Genomic DNA, 20,055 nt, shown 5'->3' on the forward strand with positions numbered 1-20,055 from the left:
CAGGTTCACATAGCGTTAACACAGCCCGTTCAACGTATAGCGTTGACAGGCTGCGTAACGCTATAGCATAACGCGATATGCGTTATGCTGTACCGCTAGCGCTGATGGAGCCTCAGACACTGCAGCCTGCGTCCGAGGCTCCATCTGTGAATAACGGCACGTCGCGAACGCGTGCAGCTTTACGGCATATGTCGACACATTATTGGGGTCTATGGCGGCGTTAACAGACTGCATTACACTGCGTTATACCACGGTGTAACGCAGTCCGTTTAACGAACTGCCATAGCGCGGTGTGACCCCGGTCTTATAAATCTATTTACTAATTGTAACCGTTAATATATTAAACAAACCTCATTGTTCCCGTAGTTAAGTAGGACAGACAATTTTTGATACTTATGGACATTTATGAAAAATCTATGAATATATTTTTAAACATCCGTTTTACAACATTATATTGCTAGATCTAACACACTTATGGTGATCCATAAAATGTAGGAGCAACACAACTCAAACTGCAACTTTGTACCTAAAATTAATTGCAGTGCTTTATACACGTCTAAATGTGTATATTTGCAAGTTTCTGACAGTAGTAGATTTTTTTTTTTTTTCTGTTTTCAGCTTAGTCAACACTAGTAAAGCGAACCTGTCATCAGGATTTTGCTAAGTAAACTTCAAGCATTGTCAGATTGGCGTTGTTACTGATTAAAATGACAACTGGGTTGAAGACATCCATCTTGTGGTTGTTTAATCTGTATTTGCAGTTTTCAAGTTATTTAGATTCTTGTGTTTCGGGGAGGCCTGTGGGTAAGGCTTTGGTGCTCTGGCCTCCTCTACATCTTTGTGGGCTTAAGTGACAGGTCAAAACCTTCACTACTGACTTGCCTCCTATTTTACATATTGCAGTTAATTACCTCCAGCAAAATGGAGATGCCTGCGCTGTAGCATCTATTCCTTAATTAAAGCAGATACCAGTTGATAGGTTCAATCCCATATGCAAGGAACCGGCTGAATAGGAAGCATGGACCCGCGCGTATTGTGTGTGTCTTCCTTATGATAAGTACTTAACTTGAGGAAGACACATTAGGTGCATCTAGTGCTTTCACTTTACTGCTCAACAAGTCTTTCTCAACAAACTGAGTTTGAGAAGATATGCAGAAGGGGCCTGTCAGCTAAAGGGTTGATATCAGATGTTTACAGGATCATAAATTCTCCTCAAGTGGATCCTCTGTTGAAACACCCCTATGAGTAAATGGGAATCTCACTTTGGGAAATAGCTGTCTCCCCAGTGTTGGCGAGGCATTTGGGATGAAGAGGCCAAATCCTCTATTTGCAGTTTATTCATAGAGGACCAATATAAGATTTTGATGTTTTGGCACCACACTCCAGAGCTCCTTCATAAACTGAACCCCTAGTAACCGAATATATGTTGGTGCTGTGTTTCATCATCCGGGTTTCAATATCGCATCTTTGGGTCTTGCCCTGGGGTGGCGGGATTCTGAGAAATGGTGAAAACCTTAATACAAAAGGTTCTTTTTGTGGAAGTTGGTTTGGAACCTGCTATCTACCTACTATTGCTGTAGCCCTTTCTGTGTGTGTGTGTGTGTGTGTGTGTGTGTGTGTGTGTGTGTGTGTGTGTGTCTCTAATCTATTGTTTGTGTTATTTGTGATTTTAGGTTTTCTGAACTTATTTTGTGGATGGGGCTGGTAACTAATATGTAAAGGCTTATTGGAGTTTGTCTTTCGTTGTTTCCACATGCATTGTGTATTGATGTCACTAGTGGGAAATGTTAATCCTTAGTGTACTACATCGTAGGCTGGTTTCACATTAGCGTTTTTTGCGCAGTGCATCGTGCGCGTCCATGCGCATGTGCCATGCGCCCCTATGTTTAACATGGCGGGCGCATGGTCTAGCGTTTGCACGCGTTCATGTGTTTCCGTGCGCATGCGTTTTTTTGTAGTGTGCGGCTAGGCGCGCCAGACGCAACCTGTTGCATTTTTGGGTCCGTCCAATGGCGTCAAAAAAAGTATGCGCACAAAATGCACCAAAATAACAATTAGTCTATGGGAACGCAGGCGTGCACGTTTAAAATCGCATGCGTTTTAAAACTTAACATGGTTAGAAACTGGTTAAAGTGCATGCGCCTAAAAAATGCAAACGCATGCAAAGCACTTGATGCGTTTTTTGCATACGTTTCTACTGCGCATGAAGCGCAGCGCTAAAAACGCTGATGTGAAAGTAGCCTTAATTGACATTCTATCCTAATTATCAAAATGTTAAAATTTATTTTGTTAAAATTCATAAAAATTATGAAAAAAAAATGGAATTTAGATTGCAACTGTACATCACAGAACATACCTTCTTGCTTTGTCAAATGGTTAAAAAAAAAATGCAGATGTAAATGCTTGGCCTTTTATTATTGTTGTCTCTTAAAGCATTTACTGAAGACAATACTAATCGGAGAGCTTACTCAACTTTTCATGCTCTATTGCCTGAATTCTTAGCAGAGATTTTGTTTCCATGCTCTTGGCCATCAAACATTTAACTGATTTACATTAGTGTTTCTTTTCTTGGTGTTGCTAAATTGTAAATATTAATTTATTGATTTTTATAAGGTTCTGCGAGTGAAGCAAAAAATGAAAATGTACAAGAACAGAACAAGTCGCCTACTCTTCATCCAGACAAAGAAAAAGTAGGGGCCAGTAACAATTTCAGTGAGACCACATCATCATATTGTGAATGGTCAAATAGCAATACTGACCGTGTACAAGAAATCAGAGAAAAATGTATTAGAAAACATAGTACAGGCAAGTATGACAATCAGTTTTGCGTGTAGCAAGTTAATTGTCTTGTTTTGAATAAATGAAATATAACCTTCATTAACCCCATTGCACAAAATCCCATACATGTTTGCCAGAGCGCTGGGAAGAGCGTGTATGGAGGGAACCAGAGAGCTTAGCTTCCTCCACACATGCCAGATGCTGACTGTATGACCTAACCAGCATCTATGTATAACACTGCAATTTTCAGTATTTACTGTGATATATAGTATGACCAATCAGATGATCCGACTGGTTCAAGTTTACTAAAGAGACAGAAAAATAATTAAATAGGTACATTTTTTTCCCTAAAATAATTCTTTTGTGGGGTTTTGCCACCTTCATAAAAGTCCTATATAACCAAATACTAAATTAACCCATATGGTAAACGCCATAAAGAAGGGAAAAAAATGACGCCAGGATTGTGGTTTTTGTGCTTGGCACACCTTTTTTAAGGGAAAAAAAAACCCCCTCAGATCACACTATTGATGGAAAAATTGAAAGTATTACAGATCTTGGGAAAATAAAACAAGCCAAATTAAAATTTTTACAAACCTTTCTGAATTTTTTGCAAACTTAAATGGAAAAAGAAATGTCGGTTTGGTATCTCTGTAGTAATGCTGTCCTGGAAATTCCTGTTTTGAGTTTTTCAATTATACAATTAATGTCATAAAATCAAACTGTCCCCCCTCCCGAAAAAGACTATCTTTTTTTTTTTTTTTTTTTTTTTTTTTTAACTATTTCCCTCCACTTGGGAATTCAAAACAATGCCTCCTGTGAAAAAAAAAAACACTCCAACAGCTATGTTGATGTGATAAAAAAAATACTGAAAGTTATGGCTTTTGGAAGAAGGAAAGAGGAGGCTAAAGCAAAGGAAAATTGGCTGCAGAAGAAAGAGTTTAATTTGTTTATCCAGCGCTACTTACTTAATTGGGAGGTGAGCGGCCAAGGCCAGTGATATTTCCTCTATACATACCTGCTGGGTATCATTCTTCTGTCCTATTTAAATGCATAGAATGCGTAGGTATGTTTAGATACAACATTATCGGAACCGCTGACACGCTTAACTTTTTTTTTTTTTATATTTTTTTACTTTTGGCATGCTTCAATAGTCTCCATAGTAGACCTAGAAGCTGCCACAACCTGATCAGCTCTGTTACATAGAGGCGATGATCAGTTAGCCTGTGTAGCAGATTTACTCACTTGCTATGAGTGCCGACCACTGGGTGGTGCTCACAGCAACCATAGAGGTCTCCAGGAGACCTCCGGTTGTCATGCCAGCACACCAGTGACCCGCAATCACGTGACGGGGGTCAACGGTGTGCGTATTTCCGGCACGATTGACGGAAGCGCCATTTAAATGCCGTTGTCAGCGTTTGACAGCGGCATATAACTGGTTAATGGCCACGTGTGGATTGCGATTCCACCTGCGGCTATTGTGGGCACATGTCAGTTGTTCATAATTGCAATGCGTCTTGGGAGACGAGATCTCTGCACCTGAGATCTCATTGCCAAGTTCTCAATCTGAGCGTGCGCCTCTCCCGGAGGCCATTTTCCCACAGACCACCGCATTGCAGTAATGGATATGCGGGGGGCTCCTGGCTTTCACAGAATGCCGGCGGAGCACCCACACCACAGAGCACCGCAGCCACTTTCACCCACAGCAGCGCACAGTGGAACACCCTCTCGTCCCAGCCTGCAGCAATGCACCACTCTTGCCTCCTCTAGCAGCAACCCTCGTACCCTTCTCCACCGCGGCCGGTAAGGTATATCCGCATTATAAGACGCATCCCCTCTTCCCCCCCAAAAAAAATTATATATCTATGTGTTATGAATGGGTCACCGAGGAGAAAAAAAAAAACAAAACAAGCTAAGCCACAGAAAACCAGAGAAGTTGGTAACTATGCAGATTGCAGATCCCTGATCTTACCACACAACTAGCAGTTGCCGTGGAGCGTGCCTACGATGTTCCTAGACGCCTCATCACGGCCGGAGGACAACATAAGCCTAAAGCAAGAAAAGGGAAAACTGCCCCAGAGCCGACCCCAAAGGAATAGATAGCCCCCACACATGTATTGATGGTGAAACAAGATGAAGGCACAAACAAAGGCAGGAAAATAGGCTGAGTAAATGATGGGGCCCAAACTAAGTAGACAGGAAAGGAAAGGCAAGTCACTGTCTGCAACCTGCAAAAACCCTACAAAAATAATGTCCAACACTTCTGATAGCAAAATTAACCCTGAAGTCACTAGACTTCTCCCTGTGACGGACTCAGCTCCTGCTGAGCCCATTTTTTGAGTGGACCCTCTGGGTCGTGGCACCCACCCACCGAGGGCGAGCTGACCTTGTGAGAATCCACCCCCTATACAGGGAGTGTCAGGGGCAAGACCAAGGGGGTGAGCCACCACGACTGCTGGGACCAGACGGCCGGCTCAGGGGACACTAGACGTGTGTCAGACGACAAGGACGAGCAGGAAGCAAGACGAGACTAGACGTAGGTGCAAGGTATCTTCATTAGAATAACACAAGATCACATACAGGGAAAAAGCAAAACGTGCAAGGTGCGCGCGTGGGCACGCCAAGGTCCATAACATGGTACGTGCCAGATGGCACGCCTAGGCACAGGTAATGGCATGATGGCATCGGACTCCGGACTGCTGGCAAACCGACAGGGTCCAGGGATCAGGCTGCGGACGTCAGCTCCGGACATCAGGCCGCAGTCATCTGGTTCCGGACCTCTGGCAACGGTCTGCAGGTTCCGGGCATCCGGCAGGCAAACCAGGGTTCAGGCAAGGAGGCACGACAGATATCCAAGCAGGGTGCGTGTTTAGGGAACACGCCAAGGTCCAAGGCTAGGTGCGTGTGTAGGGGACACGCCAGGGTCCAAGGCTAGGTGCGTGTGTAGGGGACACACCAGGGTTCAGAGCAGGGCTGCGTGCTAGGAGCTACGCAGGGACGCACACCTCACTGGCCAATGCACACGGCTGTAACGCCAGCACGAGGCACGACTAAGGCACAGGAGGGGGCAAAGGAACCTTCGTGCTAGGAGCCACGCCAGGTTCAGGGCAGGGTGCGTGCTAGGAGCCACGCCAGGGTTCAAGGCAGGGTGCGTGCTAGGAGCCACGCCAGGGTTCAAGGCAGGGTGCGTGCTAGGAGCCACGCAGGGGGCACGCCACACTGGCCAGTACACACGGCTGTACACAAACACGTGGCACTTACCACGGCACAGGAGACGGCCAAGGGGAACCCACGCCGGGGTTCAATGCAAGGACAAGGCAGGGAACAAGGCAAGGAAAACAAGCAGAAACAGAGCCAGGTCAGAGCGAGGACAGAGTCTAGCAGCGGAGCGTAGGCAGAAGCCCAGAGCCGGGCCAAGGGAAGACCTTGGGACTAGACAAAGAAACGAGCACTAAGGAGAGGAGAAATGGTGCGTGTGCCAGGGAGCACTACAGAGCACCATAGGAGAGAGCGAGGCAGAGCAAGCAAAGACTGAGACCATAGGGAGGAACACAAAGCAAGGAATAGCAAGGCAGAGAACACAGGGAGGACTACAAGTCAAAGCATAGCAAAAGCAAGACATGGCAAAACAGGCGAGGCAGAGAACAAAGGAAGGACTACAAGTCAAAGCATAGCTAAGGCGAGACATAGCAAAACAGACTAAGACAAAGAACAGCAGAAGGACTACAAGGCAAAGCAAGGCAAAGACAAACATGGCACGAGAGACAACACAAGACAAGAGGCGGAATACGAGCATGGAGCGTGTGCAGAGACGCACTACAGAGCAAAGTGCAAGGGCACAGAATAGAGGGAGCAACCCCACAGACCCAGAGCCTTGCAGGGAAGCAACACAATAATCAGGCCCTGAGCATAGGAAGAGGCGGCCTGATATAGGGCATAGCACCTCCTCCTCCAGGTCAGGACCAGGGGAGAACTTCCGGGATTCTAGACATGACGAGATGATAGCAGAACCAGACAGTGCAGGATCTTAGGAAACGTCACATGATCAGGGTTTCAGACATGACGAGATGATCACCGAACCAACCAGTGCAGGATCCTAGGAAGAACACATGATCCGGGATTCTAGACATGACGAGATGATTGCAGAACCAGACAGTGCAGGATCTTAAGAAACATCACATGATCAAGGACTCCAGACATGACGAGAAGATCACAGAAGGCAGAGCAGAAACGCAGGGATCCTGCAGCTCAGACATGAGGTGAGTCTGCACACAGCTCTAGCGAACATGCAGGACAGCAGACAAAACATGCGCATGCACATCGCTCCAGGAGTTCTTGAGACAAACAGACATGGTGGACGTGACAGTACCCCCCTCTTTAAGCCCCCTCTCACCGGGGCTGGAAAGAAGAAAAAAAGAAAAAAATTTTCTTCGGCAGAAACCAGAGTTTAGTACAAACCACTCCAACAATGTTGATCCGACATCTGAAACGGACACCTGCACCGGTCAAGACACAGGAGCCGCTAACGAGACATGAAGATCCAGTGGGGAGGACTGCGGTTAGACAAGCAAGTCTTCTTACTCTGGCTGCCATCATTTCCAAATGAGTCCAGAGGTCAAGGGCCAGGTCTGATTTACATCAGAAGAGTGGCCGGGGTACCGCCATATTCAGGAGAGTCCAGGAGACAGAGCAGATCAGATTCTATAACAGACGGGTCATCAGACGGGTAGCCGAGGTACCAGCGGAGTCCATGGCCTGATTAACTGTGACGGACTCAGCTCCTGCTGAGCCCATTTTTTGAGTGGACCCTCTGGGTCGTGGCACCCACCCACCGAGGGCGAGCTGACCTTGTGAGAATCCACCCCCTATACAGGGAGTGTCAGGGGCAAGACCAAGGGGGTGAGCCACCACGACTGCTGGGACCAGACGGCCGGCTCAGGGGACACTAGACGTGTTTCAGACGACAAGGACGAGCAGGAAGCAAGACGAGACTAGACGTAGGTGCAAGGTATCTTCATTAGAATAACACAAGATCACATACAGGGAAAAAGCAAAACGTGCAAGGTGCGCGTGTGGGCACGCCAAGGTCCATAACATGGTACGTGCCAGATGGCACGCCTAGGCACAGGTAATGGCATGATGGCATCGGACTCCGGACTGCTGGCAAACCGACAGGGTCCAGGGATCAGGTTGCGGACGTCAGCTCCGGACATCAGGCCGCAGTCATCTGGTTCCGGACCTCTGGCAACGGTCGGCAGGTTCCGGGCATCCGGCAGGCAAACCAGGGTTCAGGCAAGGAGGCACGACAGATATCCAAGCAGGGTGCGTGTTTAGGGAACACGCCAAGGTCCAAGGCTAGGTGCGTGTGTAGGGGACACGCCAGGGTCCAAGGCTAGGTGCGTGTGTAGGGGACACGCCAGGGTTCAGAGCAGGGCTGCGTGCTAGGAGCTACGCAGGGACGCACACCTCACTGGCCAATGCACACGGCTGTAACGCCAGCACGAGGCACGACTAAGGCACAGGAGGGGGCAAAGGAACCTTCGTGCTAGGAGCCACGCCAGGTTCAGGGCAGGGTGCGTGCTAGGAGCCACGCCAGGGTTCAAGGCAGGGTGCGTGCTAGGAGCCACGCCAGGGTTCAAGGCAGGGTGCGTGCTAGGAGCCACGCAGGGGGCACGCCACACTGGCCAGTACACACGGCTGTACACAAACACGTGGCACTTACCACGGCACAGGAGACGGCCAAGGGGAACCCACGCCGGGGTTCAATGCAAGGACAAGGCAGGGAACAAGGCAAGGAAAACAAGCAGAAACAGAGCCAGGTCAGAGCGAGGACAGAGTCTAGCAGCGGAGCGTAGGCAGAAGCCCAGAGCCGGGCCAAGGGAAGACCTTGGGACTAGACAAAGAAACGAGCACTAAGGAGAGGAGAAATGGTGCGTGTGCCAGGGAGCACTACAGAGCACCATGGGAGAGAGCGAGGCAGAGCAAGCAAAGACTGAGACCATAGGGAGGAACACAAAGCAAGGAATAGCAAGGCAGAGAACACAGGGAGGACTACAAGTCAAAGCATAGCAAAAGCAAGACATGGCAAAACAGGCGAGGCAGAGAACAAAGGAAGGACTACAAGTCAAAGCATAGCTAAGGCGAGACATAGCAAAACAGACTAAGACAAAGAACAGCAGAAGGACTACAAGGCAAAGCAAGGCAAAGACAAACATGGCACGAGAGACAACACAAGACAAGAGGCGGAATACGAGCACGGAGCGTGTGCAGAGACGCACTACAGAGCAAAGTGCAAGGGCACAGAATAGAGGGAGCAACCCCACAGACCCAGAGCCTTGCAGGGAAGCAACACAATAATCAGGCCCTGAGCATAGGAAGAGGCGGCCTGATATAGGGCATAGCACCTCCTCCTCCAGGTCAGGACCAGGGGAGAACTTCCGGGATTCTAGACATGACGAGATGATAGCAGAACCAGACAGTGCAGGATCTTAGGAAACGTCACATGATCAGGGTTTCAGACATGACGAGATGATCACCGAACCAACCAGTGCAGGATCCTAGGAAGAACACATGATCCGGGATTCTAGACATGACGAGATGATTGCAGAACCAGACAGTGCAGGATCTTAAGAAACATCACATGATCAAGGACTCCAGACATGACGAGAAGATCACAGAAGGCAGAGCAGAAACGCAGGGATCCTGCAGCTCAGACATGAGGTGAGTCTGCACACAGCTCTAGCGAACATGCAGGACAGCAGACAAAACATGCGCATGCACATCGCTCCAGGAGTTCTTGAGACAAACAGACATGGTGGACGTGACACTCCCACTATATGAGCACTCTGGAATATTCTGAGACAGAGCAAAAAGAGACCGAACTAGTAAGGGACAAAAAGCCAATTGGCAAAATACTGATAAATAAGACTGGAAATTCAGCTCAGCCCCCAGCCGGGGCTGGCAGACCACACAAAAAACTGAATAGACCAGCAAAATCAAGTGTGAACATCAGCAGAAAAACATAGCTTTAGATGACTGAAACAGAGCTGAAAACCAAGAACTGACAAGCCAGAAGGAATCACCAGCAACTGAATACGGCGTCGGCTGTCTTAAATCCAATCTGAGAATCCTGAGATCCAATCGTAATCCTCATTCTCAGGTGGCAGATCTCCACCGATCAAACCAGCCGCACCACCTCCCGAACCAGAGAATGAACTCACAACATCTATGTATAATATATATCCCCTTCTGCAAGATGACGCCACTTGCGCAGTAGCGTTTATCAGCAATCCGGGATAGCTGTAACTGCGCAGGTGCCAGCAGCACTTTCTTTGAGGACAGGGGCAAAAAAAAATGGACCTTTACGGAGGTTGCAATATATGAAATCTAAAAGCAAGAAAACAAAAGTAGCTGCTAATCCAAATTACTGTTACTAGCCCTGCTCCCTAAGTTAGAAAAAAAAAAAAAAAAAATAGACCTAGATTGTAATATATTTCCCCTTTTCATGACAATAGTTTTAATATATTTCAGTGGTCCTTTGTGGTCATTAAGCAAAAAAAAGTCCTTAACTCCATCACTACATATGGCACAACATTCCCAGCAGGTTTATCCCCTGGAAAACTGCCTATACGCCTTTTAACGTCAGCAGTTAATGGTACTTAACGGGCGCTGAGGAAAGTGTTTAGCGCCCCCCGGAGTCGGAATTTCTCAGGAGTCTTGGCTGTCGTAGATTTTCCGACAGCCCCCTCTCCCGTACTTCCCGGTGTCCCTGGGCCCTCCCACTTCCCCCACGGCCGCTAGCGTCTTTTTCCGGTAAGAAAATGGCAGGCTCATGCGCAGTGAGCCCACCGGGATCTCCCGGCCGGCAACAATAGTTTTTTCCTATTGGTTGTATCACAGTGTGATAGGGTGTATCATAGTGATCAAAATAAAAAAAAATAGTAAGTCAAACCCCCCTTTATCACCCCCTTAGTTAAGGAAACATAATAAAATAAAAAAATGTATTTTTATTTTCCCGTTAGGGTTGGGGCTGTATTGGGATTAGGGTTGGGGCTGTGTTGGGATTAGGGTTGGGGTAATAATTGGGGGGGTTTCCACTGTTTAGGCACATCAGGGGCTCTCCAAACGCGACATGGTGTCCGATCTCAATTCCAGCCAATTCTGCGTTGAAAAAAATCAAATGGTGTAACTTCCCTTCTGAGCTCTGCCGTGCGACCAAACAGTGTCTTTCCCCCACATATGGGGTATCGGCGTATTCAGGAGAAATTGCACAACAAATTTTGTCGTTCATTTTCTCTTTCTACATTTGTGAAAATAAAAAAAACTGGTTCTGAAGTAAAATGTCTGAAAAAGTTAAATGTTAATTTTTTTCCTTCCACATTGCTTCAGTTCCTGTGAATCACGTAAAGGGTTAATAAAATTCTTGAATGTGGTTTTGAGCACCGTGAGGGGTGCAATTTTTAAAATGGTGTCACTTTTGGGTATTTTCTGTCATGTACACCCCTCAAAGTGACTTCAAATGTGAGGTGGTCCCTAAAAAAGAAAAATGGCATTGTAAATTTTGTTGTAAAAGTGACAAATCGCGGTTTAACTTTAACCCTTTTAACACCCTAACAAAAAAATTGTTTCCAAAAATTGTGCTGATGTAAAGTAGACATGTGGGAAATGTTATTTATTAAGTATTTTGTGTGACATATCGCTCTGATTTTAAAGGCATAAAAATTAAAAGCTTGAAAATTGTGACATTTTTATAAATTTTCGCCATTTATGTATTTTTCATAATTAAACGCAAGTCATATCAAGTAAATTTTATCACTAACATGAAGTACAATATGTCACGAAAAAACATTCTCACAATCAGCGGGATCCGTTACAGCGTTCCAGAGTTATAGCCTCAAAGTGACAGTGGTCAGAATTGTAAAAATTGGCTTTCTCACTAAGGGGTTAATAATGTCCCTCTTGACAACAGCAGGTGAAGTGGAGAATTTATCCTGCCAAATGCTGCTGTCCATGTCTGACAGCAGCATTTTACATGCGCTGGCATGGGGGATCGTCATTCCATGCGCCCATCAGTGCATTGGTGACCTGATTGCAGGGTGCTGATAGGTTGCCAGGAAGGCCATAGGTCTGCTGATGAGCTCTGTGCTTGTCATGACGATTACTCTGTGAAAGCCAGCGTTTAGCTGGAGTCTATAGGAGATCGTGGTTTTCACTATACATAGTGAAAAGTAGAAAAAAAAAAAATTAGAATAAACGCCTCCTCCCCCCCCCCCCCCCCCGTTCCCCAACAAGTTCAAATCGTCCTCCTTTTGCCCCAGTAAAAATTGAACAAAAAATAAAAACTACACATGGTCAAGGATAACAGCAGAGAAAATTGCACTGATCACACTGCTGCCACCAATTTGTCAAGGGACGCAACTCCACTGCCTCCAATCATCCAGGTAGTTGCGCAATTAACAGAGGAGGCCGCGTCTGTTTCCACTACTAGGCCTGTTATGAGGGAACTCACAGTGAGTGTATGGTGTATATACTCCTCCGATTCCAGCACCATGTCATACACACCCCGATAAAATCACTTCCAACACCACAATAGCAGAAGGAACTGCTAGCCACCACTAATTGTTTATTCAGGCCATATATGAATATATTTAACACACACACACACACACACACACACACACGCGCACACACAAGAACCGGGAGAACATAAAAACTCCTTAGATGTTCTTGGTGTGATTTTTAACCTAGGACCCCAAGTTCTCCAGGGTTGCAGTGCTAACTACTGAGCCACCGTTCTGATGGTTCTAATCAAATTCCTTCTTGTAATTACATGTTCACGGCAGGAGGCCAAACGTCAATGGAGGTTAAAGTGTCGGCTCTTTCTCACTTCCCCAGTTATAATTCCCTATGTTCAGTGTGAGGATGACATGCCCCTCTCCAGAGATGTCTTTATGGATTTCACAATTTTTCTCAACTAAACCTCCCCCTTTTAGAAGTAGCATGGGAGACTGATTTACAGATGATCTCCCAAGCCCATCTCGCAGCATAACTTCCCTGGACCCTACAATACCTTCTCCTTATACATGGGCTTCTCCGTGCGGTCACTCAGCGCAGTCTGAAACCACTGGCTAGAGGTAGCCAGAAGTAATGTAAAGGCCCCCACCTCATAGGAACCCTCTGAGACCTGCCCTGGATTAGTAATTGGTCTTGTTATCCTGATGAATGATGAGGGTTCAAAAGGCAGCATGCTACCTGCGTTCTGAGCATTCTGAGTGAGGATGACAGTGGCTCTGTATTCTGTCTACCCTGGGGATAACACTTTCCCACCATCCTGTTAGGCTGTGCGTAACACTTTCTCACTGTCCTGGCAGACTGTGGATAACACTTTCCCATCACCCTGACGAGCTGTGCATACTGCTTTCCCATCACCGTGACAGATAGTGGGACACACTTTCCTACCATCCTGAAAGGCTGGGGATATAACTTTCCTCACCTCCCCTGATACCTCAGGAGCAGTGTGCTAATCATGCTACTATTGGCCAAGTCAGTCAGTTGTGACACTGCTCAGCTGCACGCGACCGCCTTCTTTATGATCCCCGTGCCTGACCCCATGCTCCCAAAATACATCAGGAGCAGTGCTAATCATGGGGCAGCTACCACCGGCCATGTCACAGTACGTCATAACACTGCTCAGCTGCATGCGGCCACCTTCTTGATTTTCTTCGTGCCTGTTCCCATTGTCCTTAGCACTGATGCTCGCTCTTTTTAGGGGATCGTCAGCAACATCATCCCGCAGTGTGATATGGCTCAGTTCTCCCGTACAATGAAACTTGTCATCATGCATCACATTGACATTCAGGTTACCGACATTTGAATCACATGAAGTCACATCTGGGAGGGTTGTCAGGAATCTATATTGAGCGACCAACCGTCCCACATACACTGTGTTCCAAATTGTTATGCAAAAAATATTTCCTCATATTTTCTCTAAATTACCTATATGAATTGCAGTCATTGTTATTTTCCAGTCATCTAATATTCTAGTATAATTGCAATGTTTTTGAACAAACTGCCTATGAAAACAGTATATTTTTAAAAATAAGAAACACTTAAAATGCATGTTCCAAATTATTATGCACAGCAGAGTTTTCAACCTTTTTATTTTTATTTTGAACAAAAAAATGGTCAATTGTGAAATTATAAGCATTATCAGCTTATTACAAAATGAAATCAAACAGTTTTCAAGTCAAAACTTTATTCTAGGTGATGTTACATTTGCACATAGGACCCCTTGTTCGAAAGAAGCTTCTGAACACTCTCGTCCATTGAATTTGTCAGTTTTTGGATGGTTTGTGCTTCAATTGTTTTGCATGTGGACAGAATACCCTCCCAGAGCTGTTGCTTAGATGTGAACTGCCTCCCGACATCATAGACACTCCTTTTGATGATGCTCCAGAGGTTCTCAATGGGGTTGAGGTCAGGGGAAGATGGTGCCCACACCATAAGGTTGTCCTCTTTTATGCCCATAGCAGCCAGAGATGCAGATGTGTTATTTGCAGCATGAGACGGTGCATTATCATGCATGAAAATGATCTTGCTGCGGAAAGCACGGTTCTTCCTCTTGAACCATGGCAGGAAGTGCTGTTTTAGAAACTCCACATAGATTATGGAGTTCATCTTTACCCCTTCAGGGATCCTAAAGGGGCCGGCAATCTCTCTCGCAATGATTCCAGCCCAAAACATTACTCCACCACCTCCTTGTTGGCGCCTTAGCCGTGTTTTCATGGGGTGTCCATCAACCAGCCATCCTCCACTCCATCCATCTGGACCATCGAGCGTTGCATGGCACTCATCGGTGAACAAAACAGTTTGGAAGTCAGTCTTCATGTATCATTTGGCCCACTGGAGCCATTTCTGCTTGTGTGCAGTGGATAGAGGTGGTCGACAGGATGGCTTACGCACAGCTGCAAACCTCTGAAGGACCCTGCATCTTGTTGTTCGGGGGACGTTGGAGGCACCAGCAGCTTCAAAAACTTGTCTGCTGCTATGACAAGGCATTTTTGCAGCTGCACTTTTAACCTGATGCAATTGTCTGTTGGAAAGAGTCCTCAATTTTTCCTTATCAGCATGCACACGTGTGTGCTGGGAATCAGCTACATACTTCATCGTGATCATCGCACAATCAAGAAGTGTCTTGGCAATGTTGATTGTAGTCATGCCTTGACCTAAATACTCCACAATTTGTTGCTTCTCAGCAGCCGACCCATCCTTTTTCTTTCTCATTTTGGCAAAAAAATGTAGGCTGCTTAATAATGTGGAACAGCCTTCTTAAGTAGTCTTGCCTTTATTTGGACACACCTGCCAAACTAATTTGCACAGGTATCTGCAATTGCTTTCAGTGATATAAAGAGCCCTGACACACATCACCATCAGTGAGTTTAAATGACAAACAAAAAAATTCTAACCTTATCACTCCTAAACTCTTTTTGCATAATAATTTGGGACACAGTTTAGGTCCCAAATAAAACATTTGTGGGTAGGTTTTTTGACACCCTCACTTCCCTTAACCCTATCCTCAATTTCAGGATATGTCCCCTCTCCAGAGATGTCTTTATGGAATTTACAATTTGTCTCTATAACACACATTTGGTATTACTGCATTTGTAAAAGTCTAAATATAAAATTAATCCGTTCTATAAACGGCGTAAACAAAGAGACCAGTGAAACGCCACAATTAAGTTTTGTATTTTATTTTTTTTGATGCCGCAACATTGCATTGAAATGCAATAAGAGAAGATCAAAACATAGTATCTACCCCAAAATGGTATTGGTATATACCGTATATGATTTGCTCACAGCCCACAAAATTAGTCCTCTCTCGCAGCCCCATATCCTGAAAATTGAAAAACATTACAGGTCTCAGGAAATGGCAACATGCACATTATTTTATTTTCTGGTTTACAAATTTCTGAATTTTATTTTTTAGGCACTTAAGTGAGAAAAAAAAACAACAAAAAACCCAACATATTTGGTAGCTGTGTAATCACATTGATCTAGAGAATCATACTGCCGCTTCACTTTTACCGTATAGTCAACATGAAAAATAGAAACCCGAAAAACAATTGTAGAATTGAACTTTTTTTGTTTTAGCAATTTCAGTGTACTTGCTGACCCCCCACCCCCCCCCCCCCCCCCCACACACACACACACACACACACACACTTTTCAGTGCATCACACGATAAAATGAATGGTGAACAACTTGTCCCGCAAAAAACAAGCCCTCATACAAATATGTGGACAGAAAAATAAAAAAGTTGTCTTTTGGAAGAAGAGGCCAAAACTAACAGAAAATCACCTGGCCGTGAAGGGGTTAAAGGAAATCCCTAACCAGGTTTTTAATCCATCTGAGAGCCGCATGATGTAGCGGAAGAGACCAAGATTCTAGTGATGTATCACTTACTGGGCTGCGTGCTACAGTTTTAATCAAATTAATGTTTTATCCGATGTGTGTGTGTATGTATATGTATGTGTGTATATATGTATATGTGTGTGTGTGTGTGTGTATATGTATGTATATATATATATATATATATATATATATATATATATATATATATATATATATATATATATATATATATATATAAAAATTTTCATGACTATGAAAATTGTAGATTCATTCTGAAGGCATCAAAACTATGAATTAACACGTGGAATTACATAATTAGCAAAAAAGTGAGAAACAAATGAAAATAAGTCTTATATTCTAGGTTCTTCAAAGTAGCCACCTTTTGCTTTGATTACTGCTTTGCACACTCTTGGCATTCTCTTGATGTGCTTCAAGAGGTAGCCACCGGAAATGGTCTTCCAACAGCCTTGAAGGAGTTCCCAGCGATGCTTAGCACTAGTTGGCCCTTTTGCCTTCACTCTGCGGTCCAGCTCACCCCAAACCATCTTGATTGGGTTCAGGTCTGGTGACTGTGGAGGCCAGGTCATCTGGCGTAGCACCTCATCACTCTCCTTCTTGGTCAAATAGCCCTTACACAGCCTGGAGGTGTGTTTGGGGTCATTGTCCTGTTGAAAAATAAATGATGGTCCAACTGAACGCAAACCAGATGGAATAGCATGCTGCTGCAAGATGCTGTGGTAGCCATGCTGGTTCAGTATGCCTTCAATTTTGAATAAATCCCCAACAGTATCACCAGCAAAGCACCCCCCAGACCATCACAGCTCCTCCATGCTTCACGGTGGGAACCAGGCATGTAGAGTCCATCTGTTCACTTTTTCTGCGTCACATAAAGACACGGTGGTTGGAACCAAAGATCTCAAATTTGGACTCATCAGACAAAAGCACAGATTTCCACTGGTCTAATGTCCATTCCTTGTGTTCTTTAGCTCAAACAAGTCTCTTCTGCTTGTTACCCGTCCTTGGCAGTGGTTTCCTAGCAGCTATTTTACCATGAAGGCCTGCTGCACAAAGTCTCCTCTTAATAGTTGTTGTAGAGATGTGTCTGCTGCTAGAACTCTGTGTGGCATTGACCTGGTCTCTAATCTGAGCTGCTGTTAACCTGCGATTTCTGAGGCTGGTGACTCAGATGAACTTATCCTCCGCAGCAGAGGAGACTCTTGGTCTTCCTTTCCTGGGGCGGTCCTCATGTGAGCCAGTTTCTTTGTAGCGCTTGATGATTTTTGCCACTGCACTTGGGGACACTTTCAAAGTTTTCCCAATTTTTCAGACTGACTGACCTTAATTTCTTAAAGTAATGATGGTCACTCGTTTTTCTTTACTTAGCTGTTTTTTTTCTTGCCATAATACAAATTCTAACAATCTATTCAGTAGGACTATCAGCTGTGGATTCACCAGACTTCTGCACAACACAACTGGTCCCAACCCCATTTATAAGGCAAGAAATCCCACTTATTAAACCTGACAGGGCACACCTGTGAAGTGAAAACCATTTCCGGTGACTACCTCTTGAAGCTCGTCAAGAGAATGCCAAGAGTGTGCAAAGCAGTAATCAAAGCAAAAGGTGGCTACTTTGAAGAACCTAGAATATAAGACATACAGTATTTTCAGTTGTTACACACTTTTTTGTTAATTATATAATTCCACATGTGTAAATTCACAGTTTTGATGCCTTCAGAGTGAATCTACAATTTTCATAGTCATGAAAATAAAGAAAACTCTTTGAATGAGGTGTGTCCAAACTTTTGGTCTGTACTGTGTGTATGTGTGTGTATGTATGTGTATGTATGTATATATATATATATATATATATATATATATATATATATATATATATATATATATATGAGTGTGTGTATGTATATATGTATATATATATATATATATATATCATTCCTTACATAATATAGGGCGTAGGAGACATAAAATTTATTTTCCACCCAGTGAATGTATACCAATAGAAAAGAGGGTGGTCGAGGCTTGATGGGTGGCCAAGCCACAATCACAGACGGAGAGCAAAGTATCCAGGAAAATGGCAGCAAGGGATGAGATGCTGAGAGCCTAAGGCAGCAACCACAGTTGTGCTGGAAGGAGGAATAGGATCATTAAAATCCATGGCAAGAAAAGCCACTGCACTTGATGTACAATCGACAGATAAGGAGTTGGCGGATGTGGAATAATCCTGCCAGTGACTGGAGAAAGCTGGATTCCAAGACAGTACAGAGGCACTGATAATGGTGGCACAAGAACAGTCGCAAAGTTCCAGATCCATAGAAGCAGGGATTGTATCTACCATACAAGACAGGACACAAGAGGTAGACGATGCAAAGAGGCTTTGGAAACAATCCAACACATAGTGGCAGGTTGCAAGATGCAAGCAGGAACAGCGCATACCTAATGCCACAACGAAGTAGCAGGATTTTTATACTGGGTCATCTGTACAGCGTATCGGCTAAGTCCCCGTAAGTCTAGATGGAAGACCACAGAAAAAGTTGGAGAATGAATGAGTTAAAATTCTATGGGACTTCCAGATCCAGATGGATAAGCAGGTGTTGGCTAACCAACCAAATATCTTGATAGGAGATAAGAATAAGAAGACAGCAATGGTAATAGATGTGACTGTGCAAAGTGAGAGTAACATCAGAAAGAAGGAATATCAGAGGCTGGATAAATACCAGGGCCTCAAAGGAGAACTGGAGATGTGGAAGGTGAAAGCAAGTGATTCCAGTGGTTATAGGAGCGCTTACAGCAGTGGCATAAAAAAAAAATGAAAAAAAAAAACCACCCCACGGGGGTGAGTACATTTAGTGTGTGTGTGTGTGTATGTATATGTACCGTATATACTCGAGTATAAGCCAAGGCACCTAATTTTACCACAAAAGACTGGGAAAACTTATAGACTCGGGTATAAGCCAGGTATGCATTGTCCCCTCATCCCTGTCCTGGTATGCATGCCTCCTCATCCCCATCCTTGTATGCATTGTACCCCCTCATCCCCATCCTGGTATGCATGGTCCCCCCTCTCTCATCCCCATCCTGGCATACTTGGTTCCCCCCTCATCCCTGTCCTCGCATACATGGTCACCCCTCTCATCCCCATTCTGGCATACATGGTCACCGCTCTCATCCCCATCCTGGCATACATGCAGGGCTGTGGAGTCGGTAAGCCAAACCTGCGACTCCGACTCCTCAATTTCCCTTACACCGACTCCAACTCTGACTCCGACTCCACGACTCCGACTCCCACACATATTGCTTATATTTAAGTGAAAAATTTATTGTAGTACAATGTGAACCTCAGACATTTAATCATTTTTATGATCCAATAATCAAGATATTTATATAGAACAGAATATATATTGGTGTACTACCCAGTTTTCATTCTTTTTGGTACAGATACGATATGGATAGACAGATATGGATAAATGGATAGATAGAGCAGATTTCTAATCTGCTTTTGCTATTGAAAACATTATCTATGAGCTCAAAAACCTTTCAGGTGATGCAGTTTTTTAAAAAATGATCAGCTTTTGCAGCTGAAAAACGTATCCTCAAAAAACACAGGAAAAACGCTGTGTGTGAATGTAGCCTTAGATCAGGAATATAACAGCCATTTATAGGACATTTCATAACTTTCCCAAATTCCTATGAGAAAATATTCAGCACATCCTGCATTGAATTACTGTACCCAATTTATTATATATTGTCGGAGTCGGTCCATTTTATACCGACTCCGACTCCACCAAAATGAGCACCGACTCCGACTCCACAGCCCTGCATACATGGTCCCCCCTCTCTCAACCCCTTCCTGGC

General features: G+C 44.8%; 1 protein-coding gene across 5 annotated transcripts in view; it reads left to right on the forward strand.

The window, feature by feature from the left end:
• Positions 1 to 20,055, forward strand: part of LOC141099773 (uncharacterized) — a 176,091-nt gene that overhangs the window by 126,652 nt on the left and 29,384 nt on the right. For all 5 annotated transcript variants that reach the window (XM_073587824.1, XM_073587826.1, XM_073587828.1 and 2 more), the window contains exon 15: positions 2,614 to 2,805. In XM_073587824.1, coding sequence (XP_073443925.1) covers positions 2,614 to 2,805 — 192 coding nt within the window. The remainder of the gene's footprint in view (positions 1 to 2,613; positions 2,806 to 20,055) is intronic.

The sequence above is a fragment of the Dendrobates tinctorius genome, unplaced genomic scaffold (genome assembly GCF_039654945.1).
Source record: "Dendrobates tinctorius isolate UK_male_01 unplaced genomic scaffold, ASM3965494v1 ptg000102l, whole genome shotgun sequence".
NCBI classification, from domain to species: Eukaryota; Metazoa; Chordata; class Amphibia; order Anura; family Dendrobatidae; genus Dendrobates; species Dendrobates tinctorius.